General features: G+C 56.5%; 4 protein-coding genes across 4 annotated transcripts; 2 read left to right on the plus strand and 2 right to left on the minus strand.

Moving 5' to 3' along the window:
* Positions 1–796: 796 nt before the first annotated feature.
* On the minus strand, positions 797–2,751 carry E0L32_012339 (uncharacterized protein; the record flags this gene model as incomplete). Its single annotated transcript, XM_031135169.1, has 2 exons — positions 797–1,990; positions 2,035–2,751. 2 exons carry the CDS (start codon positions 2,749–2,751, stop codon positions 797–799), a joined length of 1,911 nt encoding a protein of 636 aa, XP_030998716.1.
* Positions 2,752–9,240: 6,489 nt separating this feature from the next.
* On the plus strand, positions 9,241–11,589 carry E0L32_012340 (uncharacterized protein; the record flags this gene model as incomplete). The annotated part of the gene is made up of 4 exons (XM_031135170.1): positions 9,241–9,252; positions 9,452–10,612; positions 10,681–11,220; positions 11,290–11,589. 4 exons carry the CDS (start codon positions 9,241–9,243, stop codon positions 11,587–11,589), a joined length of 2,013 nt encoding a protein of 670 aa, XP_030998717.1.
* Positions 11,590–13,840: 2,251 nt separating this feature from the next.
* On the plus strand, positions 13,841–16,126 carry E0L32_012341 (uncharacterized protein; the record flags this gene model as incomplete). The annotated part of the gene is made up of 3 exons (XM_031135171.1): positions 13,841–14,032; positions 14,127–15,308; positions 15,398–16,126. 3 exons carry the CDS (start codon positions 13,841–13,843, stop codon positions 16,124–16,126), a joined length of 2,103 nt encoding a protein of 700 aa, XP_030998718.1.
* A 983-nt stretch (positions 16,127–17,109) lies between these two features.
* Positions 17,110–17,814, minus strand: E0L32_012342 (uncharacterized protein; the record flags this gene model as incomplete). Its single annotated transcript, XM_031135172.1, has 1 exon — positions 17,110–17,814. One exon carries the CDS (start codon positions 17,812–17,814, stop codon positions 17,110–17,112), a length of 705 nt encoding a protein of 234 aa, XP_030998719.1.
* Positions 17,815–18,413: the final 599 nt, after the last annotated feature.

Genomic DNA, 18,413 nt, shown 5'->3' on the forward strand with positions numbered 1-18,413 from the left:
TTTGTAATCTCACACCACAGACCCTTGCAGGTCTAGAATTCGACCCTTCGTGCCCTTTGTGCTCCGTGTGCCCAACCGGACCCTATCCGCCAAGGGATAGATCGACTCTCTGGCCACTCCCCGCGCCATTCCGTCGTTGAACCTTGTTGTACTGCATTGCTCTCGGAAATATCCATTTTTTTTTTGTCCTTTCTCATTTCTGCCATCTGTATATCGCTGTGTTGGTATCGTCAACACCAAATACACACCTCAAGCTTTTGTCGAACACCTGGGCGAGAAAGTAGTGTAACACCGCCGCGGGCCACTGCTCTGCCCATTCTCCGCAAGACGACTGCCACAAGCTCAAAGAAAGGAAATGTCAGATACCAAATTCTCCTCAACGCCTTCACAGGTTCCCACCACTCGTAGATCTCTATAAAAGGAGTGGATGACGGCTAGTTCCTTGCGGCCGTCGTCATTACTTCCCGCCATATAACACCGAACCGTCCCGGAAAACAGTGACGGAAAGCAGATACAAAAGCCACGCAACAATAAATAATCAACCAAGCGAAGCAACAGATCTTTCGGCAAACATGATATGCCGCGGGTTGTACGGACACCAGGGATCCATGTGGTCTTGTTTTGCACGCAAGTATCGTCTGACCAGGATAATAAATTCACACCAGCAATCATGTCTCCATGCCGAGCAGGCGGAGTCATGAATGCCGATAAATGACCAATAGCTGCGTCCCCATCACAGTGACAGGGCCGCATTGGGCTTCAAGACGGACAAGCCGAGTCTAAGCGGGAGGGTTGTCTACCTTTTGCGCTTCTTGCTCTTGTCGCCACCCATTGTCGGGAAGCTGGGCACCGCAGGGGCGGCCGCCGCGATGGGGGCGGCAGGGAGTAGGGCGGGCTGAGCGGGAGCGTCCTCCTTCTTGATGGGGACCCCCATATGGCGACCGTATCTTCCCTTTCGGCCGTTGCCCTCGTCCTCACTGATGCAAAGCTCGGCAGGAATGCCGGCATCCTTGCAACGACCGCAGGGTCGTTGGCGATCACACCCCTTCTTGCTCTTGCGGCAGCGCTGGCAGCGCGGCTTGGTGGAGAGGTCGGGCTGGTCGTCTTCGCCGATGGTCCCGGGCATGCCGGTGCTGGAGACGATGGATGGTTTGCGCGAGGCAGGCAGCGAGGCCGGCGACATGGGACCGCTCGGCGCTGGCCCGACCTTTTTGACCTTGGCTGCGACCGCCGTCTGTTTGGGCTTGCTCGACTTGGGCTTCGGCTTGGCGCCCGCCGCCTGGGTGCGTGGCTTAGCACCATTAGGCAAGCTACTCCTGGCTTTCTTGTGGTGCATGGAGCCATCTTCATAATCGGCATCGTCGCCACTGGCCTCGACTGTGCCGCTGGAAGGAATGAAGTGACTCTCGGTTGTCTGATAGATGCCCTGGCTGAGCCCATTTGAGTCGAGCTTTTGCCTGCGAGCGGGAGGGAGCTCGTCGTCGCTCTCGCTGTCCTCTTCGCTGGTAGCGCCGGTCGACGAGGCCGCATCGGCCTTGCCGCTAAACGTGTCATCCTGAGTAGAGGCCGAGTTTCTGCCATGAGATATGTTGGAGATGTCACCTAATCTCATGAGCTGCATAGCGACATCCTTGTCTTCCTCCGACATGCAACTGCCAACAGTCGGGTCGGGTGTGGGAAGGACGCCCGTACCCGTGCCATTGGGCCCGCTAGGGTATTGAATGCTTCCTCGAGTCCGACGGCCATCGGCCATGGGGGTAACATAACCGCCCAGACCAGGCGCATGGTTGTAGGATTGTGGTGACACGATGGGTCGGGGGTTGGTGAAAGGATTGGCGCCTGGATGGACGAAAGGGAGGGAAGCTCGGTGGTGGTGCTCAATGCGGCGAGCAGGAGACACGGATGGGTTAGAGGTGGCTGCAGGCATCTGCGGAGGAGCAAACAACGGCAGCTCCTTTCGGCGGGGAAGCCCGGCATTGTTAACAGCCTGCTGACTATAGATTGGGTAGAGGGGGCAACCTGGTTAGTACATACCGAGCTCTCAAACTTGGCCCGCTTGCGGCGCCCGCCTTCAACGATGTTTTCGACGCTAATCTCGGTGTTCCCAATCTGCTCCTTGCTCTTCCCAGAGGCCGAGCCAGGCGCACCATCGCCGCTGCTGTACCCGTTCACGCTGTCGCTGCAAGCGTCTGGGTTCTTGACGGACCGCGACCTCTTCGAATTTGTGCTCGTGGAGGCGCTCCGTCTGCCCCGGCCGCCGTTGGGAGAGGGACTGCGCCTTCTCGAAGTTCTCGAGCCAGGCCTGGAGATCATCTGGCCAAACTGCTGTGGCGCCTGCATCGGGTACGGGTCTTCGTTGACGTATGCCTGCGCGCCGACGGGCGGTGAGTGGTATGCACGGGCGCCAAAGCCGCCAGCGACGGGCGTGGGCTCCTCAGTGACCCTGACATAGACAATCATTTGGTCCTGGAAGTTCTCGTAGCGGGCAATCAGAGTGTTGCCCGACTGGTCCTCGAAGCTCACACCCTTTGAGCTGGTCGGACTTGAGTAAAGCCCGTAGAAATTCTTGACAGTAGTCACAATGGACTCTGTGGTGTCATGGGGATAGATGCCAACCCGCATGGGGAGGCGCGCCCGGTATTGGGGGGACTCGGCAGAGATCAATTCGAAGCAGACATGCTTGGGCTTGGATTTGGGGGAATGGACAGGCCTTGCGGCATGCGCAGTCTCTGTAGTCGGAGAATATTCCATATCGCTGTCGCGGGGGGTGGGGATGGCTACGGAAGAGGAAGAGGCGGCGTCGGGCAGGCGAGTCTGGAGGGGTGTGTGTTGGGACGGTGCGCCCGCTGCGTCGGCCTGAAAAAGATCGATTGAGGAAGCAGCCGTGACCAAGCTCAGAAATTCCATCACACGAATCGTTTCTTGCGACAGGCTCCCCGAGCGGTTTCTTGTCAATTGGAGATATGGAGTGGCCCCGAGAGAGTTGGGGAGGCGGCCGCGCGGTCGACAGAAGGATGGGTGGGTGGTCGGTCAGGATCTGCTCGGTCACCGCCGAACGACGGCAGCGAGACAAGCCCTGGGAGGAGGGAGGCAAGTCGACGAGTGATGATCTGGGAGAACTAGCAATACAAGAAGTGCGATTAGCCTTTGGTACGCTCTCGAAGGCATGTTTTGCGGTCTACAGTCGGGATGGGCTGGGCTGGAAGCAAATGCGCTCACTGTTACGCCGTACGGCTTGGAGAGAGCGCACCGTCTTTGGCCATTACGCCATGACGGGCAAGCCGGCGGGCAGGCAAGGGAGGGCGACGGTGAAGATGCGGCCGGTGAATCGCGAGGGATAACGGCGCAGGATAGACTTACTATAAACGAAGGAGAGGGATTGCAGGGTCGAGCAGATGGCACTGCGATCCGGGTTTCTCCTCATGCACAACCAAGCCGAATCTGCGACGAGGACCGGGTCAGCAAGGAGCGGTAAAGCTACAGCGTGGGCCAGGAGGGAATTGGTGCTAGATGTCTCGAACGGGTTCGGAGATGGTGGAAATGACTTACCAGAAGGATTTGGGGTTGTTTGATGGCCCTGATCGAACAATTCGGAGGTTGTGGGAAGAAGAGGAGAAATCGCAGCGAGGATGATAGGTTTTGTCTGCCAGACATTCATTGGCTTGCGCAAAAACCGCATGCACTGCACCCGCACCCGCACCAGAAGCACCTTTCAGCACCTCTCCAGGCTAGCACTCTTTTTTTTCCAGGTATGGATAGGTGACTTTGCATAAGTCACCACAGGGCCCGCCCATCCATTAGCATTAGGTGCTAGCGGCCTCATCCAGCCAGCCTATCTCGGCCCTCGCGCTGGCACTGGACGAGATCGAGTCGAGGGCGCATCTGCTATTGAGCCCGTAGAAGTGGTCGCAAATGGATGCCTCCTTGCCCTCGGTCTATGTATTACATCTATTTTACTTTGGAACTTCCCCGAGGCCTTTCTGCGTGCCTGTAAAAGGACTTATGCTGGAGATGTGCACGGTTTCGCCTTGGTGGCCCAGATCGGTATCATGCGGGGAGGCCAATCCGCTAGGAACGGCTGGGGGGGCGTGGCAGAACAACAGAACCTTGAGACCTGCTGAATGCGCCCGTTCAAACCAGTGTCACAGGAGCATCCTATGTACCTCGCTACCCTACTTATTACTTGCTCACAGAGGTACCTTGTTTGAAGAACTCGTCGGCTACCAAACTCGTACGTAGCAAGAGGTCGAAGCAAGAGGTTGTGTGCTCGAATGGCAATCAAGCTGGTCTTATGAACCTACAGAGGCGCATGGCAAGCAATTGCGTCTAAAGATAGACTGCCTGGTTCAGAACAGCCTCCCTGTCGAGCGGCATAAGTTGTACTATGATGTGTTGTGCTGTTGTGCCAAGGTAAAAGGGTATGCGACAGGGAACTGTTGAGTCTGAAGTAGAGGTAACTACCTATGCGATGCTCTTAACTTTCCATCACCTACCTTATGTTTAAGACTTCGAGACCACTATGGTCTTGAGTTCCGAGGCACTGCCTAAGGACCTCCCAGAGTCCATCGCAGTTGAAAAGCGCTGATGCAGAGCACCTTTTGGACTTGCTCTTCCAGCTCGGAGACTACCCGACGTCCCTGGCGCACGGCAGATCGAGGACCGTAGTTCCCTTACCTTGGGTATCTCGTCACTGCCTCGCAATGGTGCACAAATCATGATGGCCCCCCGAGTTTCTCTCGCCAGCTCTCCGTGCGCCGTGCGCCATTCTCTACCAGTACAATTATCTCGCTTGCACATCGAGATTGGATCTTGGGCAGCCCCAGACGGACTCCCCTGAGCCAATGCCGCCTCGACATGGAACGACGCCGGGAGCTTTCTCTGACTCGGGGGCACACAGTAGGTAGGTACTTTGACGCCGACTGTGTGTCTGGCCGCCTGGCTCAACCGCTGCAGACCGTCTCTTTGAGCCAAGGACCCATTCTTGTTCCAGGATGGCTCACTAACTAGCTGCGCTGCCGAAAGTCTGCGCTCGCTTCGTATCCACTCACCTGACAGGCTCAAGCCCACTGCTCAACAGTACGCAGTAGCTCAGGGAACAGTGTCGCCTGATGCTGAGACCCAAAGCAACCCCAATCTGGCCAGTCTTTGATACATGCCAGAGGGGGCGGTGGGATTGGCCACGGAGCCAAGAAGCTTCTTCCGCAGGAGTTGTTTGGGCCTGGGACCCGCGGCCAGCAAGGTCTTGGACGAGAGCGCGCCAGCGGATATGAACGACCGCTTCGCAACAAACCATGCGGTGCCCATGAGTGTGCACCTTGTGGGCGAGCTACCATGGTCACCAGCCAATGGCCGCGGCGCCTCTGGGTAAGCCAGCCCAGAAGATGGCAGGGATCTGCTGCCAGTGTGTCTGGACCCAAAGAGGGGAAAGGGCCAGTCTGGAAAGCCAAAAATGGTCCTCGGGAATGCTGGCCACATGAGAGACACCAGATGAGATAATGCGCAAGTTTAGGCGCTGGATAACCCGGCTTGGATTCGACCAAAGTGACTGGGACTCTTCTTCGTAAAGTAGTAGGCAACCAGCACATATCTTGTCAGGAAGAGACAAGAGACAGGGACCAGACCCACCCGACTTCGTTACCCTTCCGAGATACTTGCTTGTCAATGGTCGCCCGGGGAGGGGGGATGGCAAAACTGCAGATACCGACTGCCTTGCACACACCATGTTCACGCACACACACACGCAGTACGCACTCAGATACACCATACAAGGACACACCCCGACGCAAATGATCAAAGGGGGGTGGCTGGACGGATCGCAACGATCGGCGCAAACAGAGGATTGGCCCGGGCGGTGTTTCATCAATGCCACTGGTGCGAGTTCAAGTGCCCAGAGTTTGTAGAAGCCCGGAGAATAGGTATGAAGTACTCCGTAATGTACGAAGTAGAGAATGGTCTTGGGAGGCTGCAACTAATCATGGCGGGCGATTGTACTTCGTTCCTTGCCGCCCAAGTCCAAGCTGACATGCCAGACAGGCGCAATGTTGTAGGCGCCAACTCATTTGACCGGGCGAGATGAAAGGTGGCAGGGCCTGTCGCCAAAACAGCATCGATCCCCGCCAGCAACCAAGACCGTTCAGTCTATCCTCTTCATGTGTCGCACACCTTGGATGGCACAAGAGAGCCAAAGGGAAGAAAAGAGGGAAAGAGGTGTACGAAGGAACCCGCATTTGGTGGTGCCCTCGGCACTAACCGCATAACCCAAACCGTGCGCCGACCATTCCGGCGAGCTGCCTACTTACGAGTACATGTACTAGGCCGTCTAGACAGCTTTTGGGTTTGCACACTCTCGGTGATAACTAGTCAGACGAGTCGATGGGCTGTGTACCAGGACTACTTCAGACCTACCAAGCCCAATTGTGGATAGTGATAACCCGTATGATGTCGTGGATGCTCAGCACACAAGTACAAGTAATGAATGAATGGTACGGCTTGTTAGCATCAAGGTACCTAGGTATTCTGTTGGTAATCATCCGTCGACCATTGTGGCCCCTGTCCGACTATTTACCTGTCAAGGTCAAGAGCAATGGTGATGTGCCCCAGACCGCTTGTCGCAGAGTAATTGACTTGGGCGCGCGCGGCACTTGCTTGCGACATTTCCCAGATGCGGAGTTGGACCTGGCCCGTCTGGAACGAACCGTTGGAGTTCATGCGCTGGCGAGCAGGACTGGAGACAGGTCGCCTCGCGCGACACAGCAACACCGGCGATCGCAGCGTGCTTTACTCTCTCGCTGTATCTACCTAGGTATCTACGCCGACCATGGACTGGGCGCTCCTTTGTTTGGTACTCCGTACAGATGTCCTGCGGAGCAGCCATCCCATCGCATCCTGTCTTGCTCGGTGGGGTTTTTGCTAAAAACCCTGGCTGTTTTGCCGATGAACAAAAGTGGCCACCCAAGCAGGATCGACTGCCTGGCACCACACCGACAACGATTGATCCACCTCGCTCGCAATGGCATGCAAAGCCTGGCAGCATGCCCACCATCGGAGATGTCAGTAAGACACTGGCGCTACCTCGACATCATCAGCTCTGTGGCGGTTCCGCCTCCAAACCTGGGATGATACGAAGGGGGATGCGAGACCTCTCCGACTTGCAGAGCGGAGAGGGCCGAGAACCGGCAAATGACGATACCTCAGCGCTAACTGGAGCGGGTGGGTGCAGTCATTGCCTCTTTTGTTCCGCGCGGGTTGTGGTTTTTCTCTGCTTGGATGGTCTACACACCTACTCCGTAACTACTCCATACCTCAGTCTCAGCTCCCCAAACAAGCCGCCCACACGCTCCTCATACCGGTGGTTGTGCTGATCCTGGGAAAGGAAAGGGTCGAGTGGCAGTTTGTCGATAAATATCGACTCTCTTGCGCTCAATTGTTTCTCGACGAGCCAGTTCACCAACGACAGCGCAGCCGCAATCTCCCTGACGTGATCAAAGACATCCATGTCATCCAGCTCTGTGCCCACGCCCCCACCCTCGTTTTCATCACGACAAGAGCAGCAATCAAAAGAGCCGAAATCATACGTAGGTACTCCATGACTAACCTAGCATGCGCCAGTGCTGCGCATGTATTGCTTGTCGGGTCGCAGGCTCGATAGCTCCCACAGACAGCTGTTCTGGCGCGAGAGCAAGGGTGAAAAGGCGAGTGGTCTCGCGGGTCGCGGAGTGCTTCAGAAAGGAATGCGCCTGGCATCCTACTGGCTGGGGCCAGTGGTCGTGAAACTGGCGGCCGTGTGCGCCAGGGCGCCCGACCCTGAGGATACAGCCCAGCAGACTTGCGTCTGTCTACCTGAACCATCTGCTGAAGGCGCGACGTTGCCAACAGAGAGCGCAAACCATTCGTTCTTGCGCGCGACAGGGCCAGGAACAAATGCGCGGCATGCGCTTTTGAGGTACGGTGCAAAGTTGAAGAAGTGCGTCTTGAGTCTTCACTCTTCACCGCGTGCGCGCCCCCCCCCATCATTTCATTGCGACAGAAAACACCCACGACTCGACTAATTGACTCACGTGACTGCGTGTGATCTTGGTGCTGTTGACAAACTGAGTCGACACGTACCAGCATCCACGGATATAGACCGCCAATGCGCAACGTCTAGAGCTCCAAACCTCGAGATAAGTTGCGGACGCAAGCCGCTCTGGGGTTCCGACTCTATAAGGTTTCTCTTATACATTATCAAGGGAGGTTTTGCTCGCGAATGTTGCATATATACGTCTGGTGAGTCGGGCTGGAAGACGCGACCTGGTCCGTGCACCGCTAGCGCTAGTACACACGGCCCCACCGTACTCCAGTACTGGATCATTGACGTCCAGTGAAAAGCGTGCAGGGATCGCCGGAACTTCTCCATCGCCGTGCCGACCAGGGTGCAGCATAAACTCGACTTAGAGGGTTTTAGCTCGACCCGACAGGGGTGGAGGTACGTAGCTTTTGGCCAATGCAATGCCAGGAAATTGCATCAATAAACAAACGTCTCCTGCAGCTCCAGCATCCCGTAGCTTAGGAGAGCGCAGCGCCCCATGCCTCAGCAATTCCCCGAGGTACCATAACATCAACAGTGGCCTCTGCATGTTGTGTTTGTGTTGTTTTTGCTCGAGTCTTTCTTCTCACCAACTAACTATATCTCCCTTCACTTGCCCCAAAATATCGGGCTAATCGGTGGTCAGTGCAGCAAGCGCGACCTCAGGGTGAAGACGTTTGTTTTTCTTCGTAGCCACGGCCGTTGGCTCGCGTCATCGTCACGAGTAGCAACTGCTCCTCGTCTCGTCTCTCGTCTCTCGTCTCCGTGGTATCGCTCAGGCACAGGGAGCTGCTCTCGCCGCAAAGGACAACCCCTTCCAGTCTTTGCAGCAAACAACCCTTCTCAGGTCAAGGTTGTTTACAACCCTCGACTCACCACGAGTCCGCGACTGCGCCCTTTCCGCCTCCGTGTCCGCCTCCGCCTTCTCGTCCTCCATGTCAACCGTCACCCTGGCCACCTCGCAAACCTCGCTCTAGTCAACATCTGCCTCGGCGTTGCAGGAAACCACGACGTTGTCAGCCAGAAGTCGGGACGAAAAGGCCCCTTCTTGATGGTTCGATACACGACTTGGGCTGCCCCCTCCTCCTAGCATCTTCCAATTGTATTCATTGCCATCCCAAGTCTTCAATCAGACAGCAGAGTCACACGATATTCGCTACAACATCACCGCTAACATGGATGCCAAGGTGAGTTGGACCTCGACTTGAGTTTCTCCTTCATCTCCTTGCCACCTCTCCTCTCTCTCCCTCCTTCAACAACAGCAGCAACCCCGGCAAGACCCTCGGATGCGTCAGAATAAAGCACCCCTCTGAGCCATCCCTCAGATATCGCTTGTTTCATGACCTCAATTATCATCAATGCCATTTGCTGACTGACTCTGAACAGCCTCAACGCCCCCCGAGAGGCTTCCTGCCCCCGATAGCACACGACGAGAACGCACCACCTGCTGCCCATCTCCTCCATCAACGGCACAAGTCAGCAGGAAACCTCAAGGCCATGGCTGGCAATGGCGGGATTAAGAACGGCATCCGCCGAGCTGTTTTCGCCGATGTCAGCAACAACGCTGCACGCGTCCCAATCGTGGACGCAAAGCATGCGATGCCCAAGTCGAACATCGGCAAGGAGAACGCCCCACAGGGCAAGTCAACCTTTCTCCAACCTGCTCAACGGCCAAAGAACTATGCGTCGGTGGCAGATCTACGAAGCTTTCACCAGGCTCGCGAGACTGAGGCTATCCCCAGGGCAGCGCATCTTGTACCTCTGAATGATTCGCACGCGCCAGCCGTCCCCAAACATGGTGCTGCCAAGAAGACCATGATCTACAACGACGCGGAGAGCAACCAGCCACACAGCCAACAATACCATCACGAAACCGCACAGACAAGACAGCAGCCCACAGATTGCAAGAGCCCGCGCCAATATAGGAGCCAGCCCCACCTCAAGGCCGATCAACCTGTCCTCCGGCGAACTCAGAGCCGCACGCTCAACGACCATAGCAAGCAACACGAGCCAGTCGTCTTGCAAGATGAAGATGTGGTGGACACACCCTACGTAGATGCTGTCGAGGACCTGCGGCTCTTGGACTGGCCCGTTCGCGAAGTCGATGAGAAGGATCTGGAGCACCACGCAGACATCTACGACGACATCGATGTGCGCGCCCTGCAGGCTCTCGGTCAGGATCTGGCCGTGGCTGTGGGTTCCGAGAGCGAGGTCCTGCCCATCGAAGCCACCTCGCTTTCGCAGCAAGGCGTTGCCACCCAGCCCCTGTCGGAAGCTGAGGAGTATTGGGACGAGGACGAAGAGTTCTACGACGACCAAGGTTATACGACCGCTCATTCCTATCGCTCTCTTGGAGACAACACTACCGGAGGTGCAACCACCGTCATAGTCCCCAAGGTCACTGCCAAGATCCAGAGGGAGCTCGACAACGCCAAGGTTCTTGTCGAGAGCCGGCTCACTCAGGAAGAGCTGGATGAAGAGGCTTGGGACGTTAGTATGGTCGCCGAGTACGGTGATGAGATCTTCGACTACATGAAGCAGCTCGAGGTACGTCGTTCATGCCCGCGTGTTCCTGCCTGCCCTCTTGAGTGGATAACTGACAGATCCTTTTTCAGGCCAAGATGCTCCCGGATTCTCACTATATGGACAATCAGACCGAGATCCAGTGGTCCATGCGGTCGGTGCTGATGGAATGGCTTGTGCAGGTGCACCATAGGTTCAGCCTCCTGCCAGAGACGTTGTTCTTGACTGTCAACTACATCGACCGATTTCTGACCTCCAAGATCGTTTCGGTTGGCAAGCTCCAGCTCGTCGGCGCCACTGCCATTTTCATTGCTGCCAAATACGAAGAGATTAACTGCCCTTCGATCCAGGAGATCGTGTACATGGTCGACGGCGGTTATTCTGTCGACGAGATCCTCAAGGCTGAGCGCTTCATGCTCAGCATGCTTGGCTTTGAGCTCGGCTGGCCCGGACCGATGAGCTTCCTGCGGAGAATCAGCAAGGCCGATGAGTATGACCTAGAGACTCGCACCCTCGCGAAATACTTCCTCGAGGTCACTATCATGGACGAGCGCTTCGTCGGCAGCCCGCCGAGCTTCTTAGCTGCTGGGGCTCACTGCCTTGCGCGAGCTATGCTCGGCAAGGGCGATTGGGTATGTTTGCTTGTCAGGACTGGCTGCGAGACCATCAGTGGAAACCCTTACTAACTCGGATTACCTTAGTCACCCGCTCACACCCACTACTCTGGCTACACCTGGAGCCAGCTCAAGCACCTCGTGGTTATGATCCTGGAGTGCTGCCAGACTCCCCGCATCCACCACTCGGCGGTGTATGAGAAGTATGCCGACCGCCGTTTCAAGAAGGCCTCCATCTTTGTCGAAGAGGAGATCCAGAAGGGTTTCGTCATTGCCCCTCAGCCAGCTTCGATGCGCTTCTCGATTCCCAATCTACTCGATGACAGCTCAGTAGTCCAGCACTTCGCGTCGCGCGAGGCTGGCTTGCTGATCCCTATTGAGGGCTGAGCCGATGTGGGAGCCTCGCAACTTTCGTCTTGTTTTCAATTCATCATCGTACATCTTTTTCCCGGTATGCGCTTGAGCTTGGGTGTATGCTCTCTGCTCATGGAGCTGGCTCGCCTCTACATCGACCCGTTCGGCCTCGACAGAGACAGACCTTTAATTTTCGCGCTTGGGCTTGCACAGCTGGGCATTATGAGGGCGGTCTGCTTCGTCGCTGATTCTCAAGATATGTCATCCAGTCGATCTTGGACCCAACAATGTCCGCCACCACCACGAGGCCTGCCTTGAGCTTCGAGTTTCTTTCCGTTTGCCTTGCGGTGCTTGCCTTTTCACCTTACGAGGAGCAGCCGCCTAGCGCTCATCCCTCAACCCCAACTTAATCACGGCTCTGCCATTATCATGACCGACCACGAGACCACGACGATATTCTCCTGTTTCCATGCCGCGATATGCTGGCTCTCTTGTTACGCCCTACATGCCGCTCTCTTCCTCTCGGTCTCTTTCTCCAGCCTGACTGGCAAGGGGAGGGGAGGGGTGAGGGCTTCTTTGATCCCCCCTAATCTTTTTTTACGGTGGCGTTGTGGTATATACAGGATTTCTGCATGGCATGGCAGAAAGGCGGTTGGGGTTCATGCTATTACATACCATACAGCAATAGAAGAAGGCAACAAAAATCAGGGGCGTCAGATATTAGGGGGGCTGTGGATCACACTGCATAGAGTGATAGTGTACTGTATTTTCTATCTGATTTTGCCTAGGGCGAGGGCGTGGAATGGACCCGCGTCTACTTATCGTTCAAAGATGATCGAGAGGACTCAATTGGTTGCGTGACACCTGCCATGTGCTTTCGCGAGGGTGTGCCTACACGTACCCAGTGATTGCAGAGGTAACGTAGGTACGTATGTACAGTATGTGCAGTGCATCGATGATCGATGGTCCATATCGCGCACGGGACCCGCAAATGTCCCTTGGTGCGGTGTTGGTGTTGCTGGTGTTGCGTGGAGAGGGTCTCCCTTGGTCTCCTTTGGTCCCCAGTATGCGACTCCCTTCAACCGGCACTAATAAGTGGAGGGAGGAATCCAAGCCTGGAGAATACCTAGCAAATCTCGTAGGTACAGTGGGTAGTTTACATGGTCGGGGTCCTTGTATTGGAGTTTCGACATCCAACAGCGAACAAGGGACAACCTGTGTGGGGTCAGAGTTCTGCGCGCAAGAGTCCGTGGGGGTTCGGCGCCGAGAGTGTTGTTTTATTGTTATTGTTGTTGCATGTGGGAATCCACTACTTCGTAGGTTTGAAGAGGCTCGAGTTGTGGTGGTTTGTTTCTCTACCCAGTAAAGAAGGTAACTAGGTAGCTCAGAGCCTCCAACATCCATCCAGTCATCATCGACATTAAGCTACTAGTGCTCTCTCAAGCCAAGAAACTCCCAGGCTGGATACAATAAATGAGCAACATTGGAAGAAAGTAGGTATCTGAAAGGCTACTCAAAGGATGGAAACCAACATGTCTGGTTCTGCTCCGGAAGTGCCCGTAGTTTGTCCAGCAAGGCATGGGGCCGGCCCCAGATTGGTGACTTGAAATTACCTAGAAGCATGGTACCGGACCTACCAGACATCACATGCAGCGGACCCAGGGGGAGAGATGGTGGCGCTAGGCGCGGATTAATAGCCAATCCGGGGCACTGGTCTGGGACAATTGTGCCCGTTCCTGGCTTTCCGTCATCCGAACCGCCGCCGTTCCCGCCCAAATTTTTACCAGGCTTGGCTTGGAGCGACAACGGAGGCTGCGGGCCCAGACCATCAGCAAGCGCAGCGCGCAGAACCACCAAGAAAGAAAAAAAAATCGCGCCAAACCTGAGTGAGGCCCATTGACAGTGTGACACATCACCATCATCTTCAGCCCTCTCTACACCGGCTCCCAAGCAGGATCCCTTTTGTTTCTAGTGTTTTTGGAGGCGCCGTGCACATTGCGACGCTACATCTTCTACTACTTGACCTTCACTCAGGGTGTGCAGGCTGCAATCGCAAAGTCAAGCTGCCCTCACGATCGCCTCACCTCTCCGTTATTAGGGGCCAGCGGGCTCTCCGAGCAATCCCCAGTTCTTTGCGCCAACCCCCAGCAAGAGGAGAGCTTTGGGCCCCACAAAGGGTTCCCCGGGTTGTTCCACTGCGCCAGCTGATTTTAACCCTCGTTTTCACTCGTTCACCTCTCCTGGCCTCCATTGGACCTCCTCCAGTGCTCAGTAATCCGTCAAAATGTCGACAAAGGCGTCCGCTGTGAAAGAGGCGGTTAGAGAGAGCCTCATCGGCTCCGAAGAGCCCCCCCAGGCTTCCGCCTCCACCAAGGCCCGGTTCACCAGCAAGGCTTTCAAGGATCCCGAGAGCGGAGAGCTGTTCCTGGGCCCTGACGAGTTCATCGATGCCATTGCACCGGCGGATGAGGACTTTGTAAGTCGACCTGTTGGCCTCTGCCCCTCTGGGTGCGCGCCCTTCCATGTGGCGTGGAAACCTCTCTTTCTAATCACTCCCCAAATGGCTACAGCACAAGATCAAGCGGGAACAATACACCATCCTCTTCCGTGTTGCCGACCGAAAGGGCACTGGCCGCGTCAACCTCGCCGACTGGACCTACTTTGAGAACATCCTGTCCAAACCCGATGCCGAATATGAGATCGCCTTCCGCCTCTTCGATGTCGATAGGCTCGGCAGCGTCAAGTACGAAGACTTCCGCAAGCTGTACGAGCTCAACAAGGGCCCGACCAGCATCCCCTTCAACTGGGAGTGCGAGTGGGCCAAGCTCTACATCGGCGACCAGAAGAAGCGCCACGACATGGACTACCAGCAGTTCTCCCAGATGCTCCGCGGTCTGCAGGGCGAGAGGATCCGCCAGGCCTTCCAGCTCTTCGACAAGGACGGCGATGGATACATCGAGCCCGAGGACTTTGAGCGCATCATCCTCGAGACCTCCAAGCACAAGCTGTCGGACCACCTGCTCGAGAACCTGCACACCCTCTGCAACATCTCCAAGGGCAGCAAGATCTCGTATGCCAACGTGCGGGCCTTCCAGAACATGATCAAGGAGATGGATCTGGTAGAGCTGATTGTGCGACGCGCCTGCGCCAAGAGCTCCGACGGCAAGATCACGCGCACAGAGTTCCTGAACCAGGCGGCCAGGATCACCCGCTTCTCCCTCTTCACCCCCATGGAGGCCGACATCCTCTTCCACTTTGCCAGCCTCAACGACCCCTCGGGCCGGCTGGGCCTGGCTGACTTTGCCAAGGTCCTGGACCCGTCCTGGCGAGGCCACGATGCCGAGGATGGCTCGCAGCGCCTGCAAAAGACCAAGACGGCGACACAAAAGTTCTTGGCGGAGGCGCTCGAGTCTGCTTACAACTTTGCCCTCGGTAGCGTCGCCGGTGCCTTTGGCGCCTTCATGGTCTACCCCATCGACCTCGTCAAGACTCGCCTGCAGAACCAGAGAGGTGCCCGGCCTGGAGAGCGCTTGTATAAGAACTCAATCGACTGTTTCCAGAAGGTCATCCGCAACGAGGGTTTCCTGGGCCTGTACTCTGGCGTGCTGCCCCAGCTCGTCGGTGTCGCTCCGGAGAAGGCCATCAAGCTCACGGTCAACGACCTCGTGCGAGGCTGGTTCACCGACAAGCAGGGCAAGATCTTTTGGGGCCACGAGGTCCTCGCTGGCGGTACTGCTGGAGCTTGTCAAGTGGTAAGTGTTATTGCTTGCCTACATCTTTGTTTTCCGTTTGGGTTTTGTTCGGAGACACACGACTGACATCTCCCCCCCCCCCTGTCCAGGTCTTCACCAACCCTCTTGAAATCGTCAAGATCCGTCTCCAGGTCCAGGGAGAAGTCGCAAAGACGGTCGAGGGCGCGCCAAAGCGCTCCGCCATGTGGATTGTCCGCAACCTCGGTCTTGTTGGTCTTTACAAGGGAGCCTCGGCCTGTTTGCTGCGTGACGTTCCCTTCTCCGCCATCTACTTCCCCACCTATAGTCACCTCAAGAAGGACTTGTTTGGCGAGTCGCCCACCAAGAAGCTGGGCATCTTGCAGCTGCTGACGGCCGGCGCGATCGCCGGCATGCCCGCTGCGTACCTGACCACGCCGTGCGACGTCATCAAGACCCGTCTGCAGGTGGAGGCGCGTAAGGGCGACACCCACTACACCGGTCTGCGACACGCAGCCACGACCATCATGAAGGAGGAGGGCTTCAAGGCCTTCTTCAAGGGCGGCCCTGCCCGCATCATGCGGTCGTCGCCGCAGTTCGGCTTCACGCTGGCCGCGTACGAGGTCTTCAAGAGCCTGCTACCCTACCCGGGCAGCGGCGAGCAGGCCAAGGTACACACCGGTGTGGCCGAGGCCGTGTCCACGCTCAAGGAGAAGGTCGACACGAGCCCGTTTGCGCGCAGCCGCAACGCGCTCAAGATCATCCTGGATTTGGACGAGGACTTTGGAAAGATCAAGGTGCCGGACCAGAAGGGATGGCGGTCTCTGCCGGGTCTGATGAACGGCGGTGCTAAGCCTTAAAAAGTAGAAAAAGAAACATGACCAAGAAAAAGTGGTCGCGCAGAGCGAGACAATTTCCTCGGTCGACTCGGTTGAGTGGCTGGCCCGGTGAGCATCGGCAGTGCGCGGCACTTTGAGCGGCACTCTTTTTACGCTGTGGCCCACACCCGACCTCGACCCAGCTCTCGGACGAAAGCCACTGCAGCACTGAACAACAAGACCACACCACACCACACCACACCTCACCTCACCCCATGACCTTTGATGATGCGCGCATTTGTCCGACATTGCACTTACAGCAATTCTTTTTCAGCCATGGCATATCCCGCATCTAGCTGGCATCGGAGACCCTTCACTTCTGTGATGGATGGATCCTCCTCCTTTTTTATCATCTCTTCGCGTCGATGATCTGTTTTCTTTCTGTCTTCTTTTTTTTTAAAAAAACAATGTTGTATTCCTTCTTCTTCTATATGCGTTTTTCCCTCTGCATGATTGCATCTCGGCCTTGGTTGTGGTATGATACAAAAGAACAGGCGTTCAGGTTACGAAAGAGACCTTTTCTCACCAAGAGTGGAGGGAAGCTGGGAGGGTGGTTCGGTGGGTGGATAGATGATTGATTCGTTGGAACTACATGTCTCTCGACATGTCTGTTCACTTGCAGCGTTCGCATCTGATGTCGATATTTTTTTGGCGGTGCGTTTAGATTTCTCAACCACTCCAGAACGGTGTGGTATATGGCACATACAGCAAAGCAAGGTACGACAAAGTGGCTAGACGAGGCACAAACAGTTGCCTTTAGACAAGATTTCTCTCTGTCTCAGCTAGAGCTCCGTTTTCGAAAGTGTACAACACATAATCAAAAAGAAGGATAAGTTTTTCAACATGGCCTTCCTGAAAATTGGCAAGGCGTGATGGATGAGATTGTGATGTCTTTACCATGGAAAATGAACATGTTTTTATCTCGGCCCAGATGGGAGCATAGCCGACAAAAGGAGCCTCTTTTTCTAGGCCATCAACCCGCCCGAGTGCATAGGCACCAGGCCGGACGTCTCCCAGCTCTCGTCGAACTGGCCGACGTCGCGGCCGGGGCCCTGGCGCATGACGCCCTCGAGCCAGCGGGCGTAGGCCTCGAAGCCGGTGAGGCTGCCCGTGACGCGGGGGTCGCGCACGCCGCGCACGCCCTCGAAGAGGGTCAGGACGCCGCGGCCGGCGGCGAGGAAGGCGGCCTGCCAGACCTCGAGGACGAGGAGGTCGGCGCCGGAGAAGGCGGCGGACAGCTGGGCGGCGGTCCAGGGCGGGTCGCAGTCGAGGCGCAGGCGCAGGCGCCAGCGGCGGATGAGGGGCAGGACGGCGGGCTCGCGGAGCGGGCGGTGGGCGCCGGTCAGGGAGGGGAAGGAGGTGAGCAGGGAGGCGTGGGCGAGGAAGGTGTTGCGGGCGTAGAGGACGGGCCGGGCCTCGGCGTGGGTCTGGCGGCAGGCGAGGAGGATGCGCGGGGAGAAGAGGGACGTGGGTGGTGGTGGTGATGAAGTTGATGGTGAGGAGGACGAGGAGGACGGGTAGAGAAGCAGAGACTCGTAGATCTGGAGGCGGATCTCGTAGGGGAGGGTGAGGAACGTCGGTGGCTGTCTCTGTTGTGTGTATGCTGGTGTTGATGTGCACAGGTCGGTGTAAGTCGTGGCGGTGGCTGAGGTCTGCCGTTCCTCTACCATGGCGAAGTGAACGAACGGGTTGCAGCGCGAGGCGACCCGGGATGAAAGAGAGAGAGGATCGAGATAGGTAGCTTTGTATATTTATACATACATGCGCTTGTATAAAAGTACGAATCAGAGTATTTGCAATGTAGGACATGCATGGACAGTGGACTGATGATCGAGATGGGGAGGACTAGGCGAGTCGGGACAGCAGCTGCATAGAAACGCCGCCGGGGTACTCAGGGCCGGTTCAAGTTGGTGCAGTCCGAGAAGAACCTCGTGTTGATGATTTTCCGATTTTCTCTTGCCTCTATTCTTCACCCAGAACTGGCCGTTTGGCGGGTTGGTATGAATCGTGAACATACGGTTTCCCCACGACCGCCCTACAAAAGCGGCTCGTGTACTGACCCCCAACTCCCTACTTGTACATAGGTAGGTAGGTAGGTAGCTGCCATTGGTCCGATAGACACCAAACACACCACCCCTTCTCAGGAAGCCACCAACATCCAACGATGCCCGGATCTACGTACGCGGAGCCAGGCGGGCTGGCGGGCGGGCGGGATTTGGCTGAGCGGGGGGGGGGGGGGGGTCACCGGGGTAGTGCCTCACGCGCTATC

This window comes from Thyridium curvatum (genome assembly GCF_004353045.1).
Source record: "Thyridium curvatum strain D216 chromosome Unknown NODE_157_length_22691_cov_84.373116, whole genome shotgun sequence".
Classification (NCBI taxonomy): Eukaryota; Fungi; Ascomycota; class Sordariomycetes; order Thyridiales; family Thyridiaceae; genus Thyridium; species Thyridium curvatum.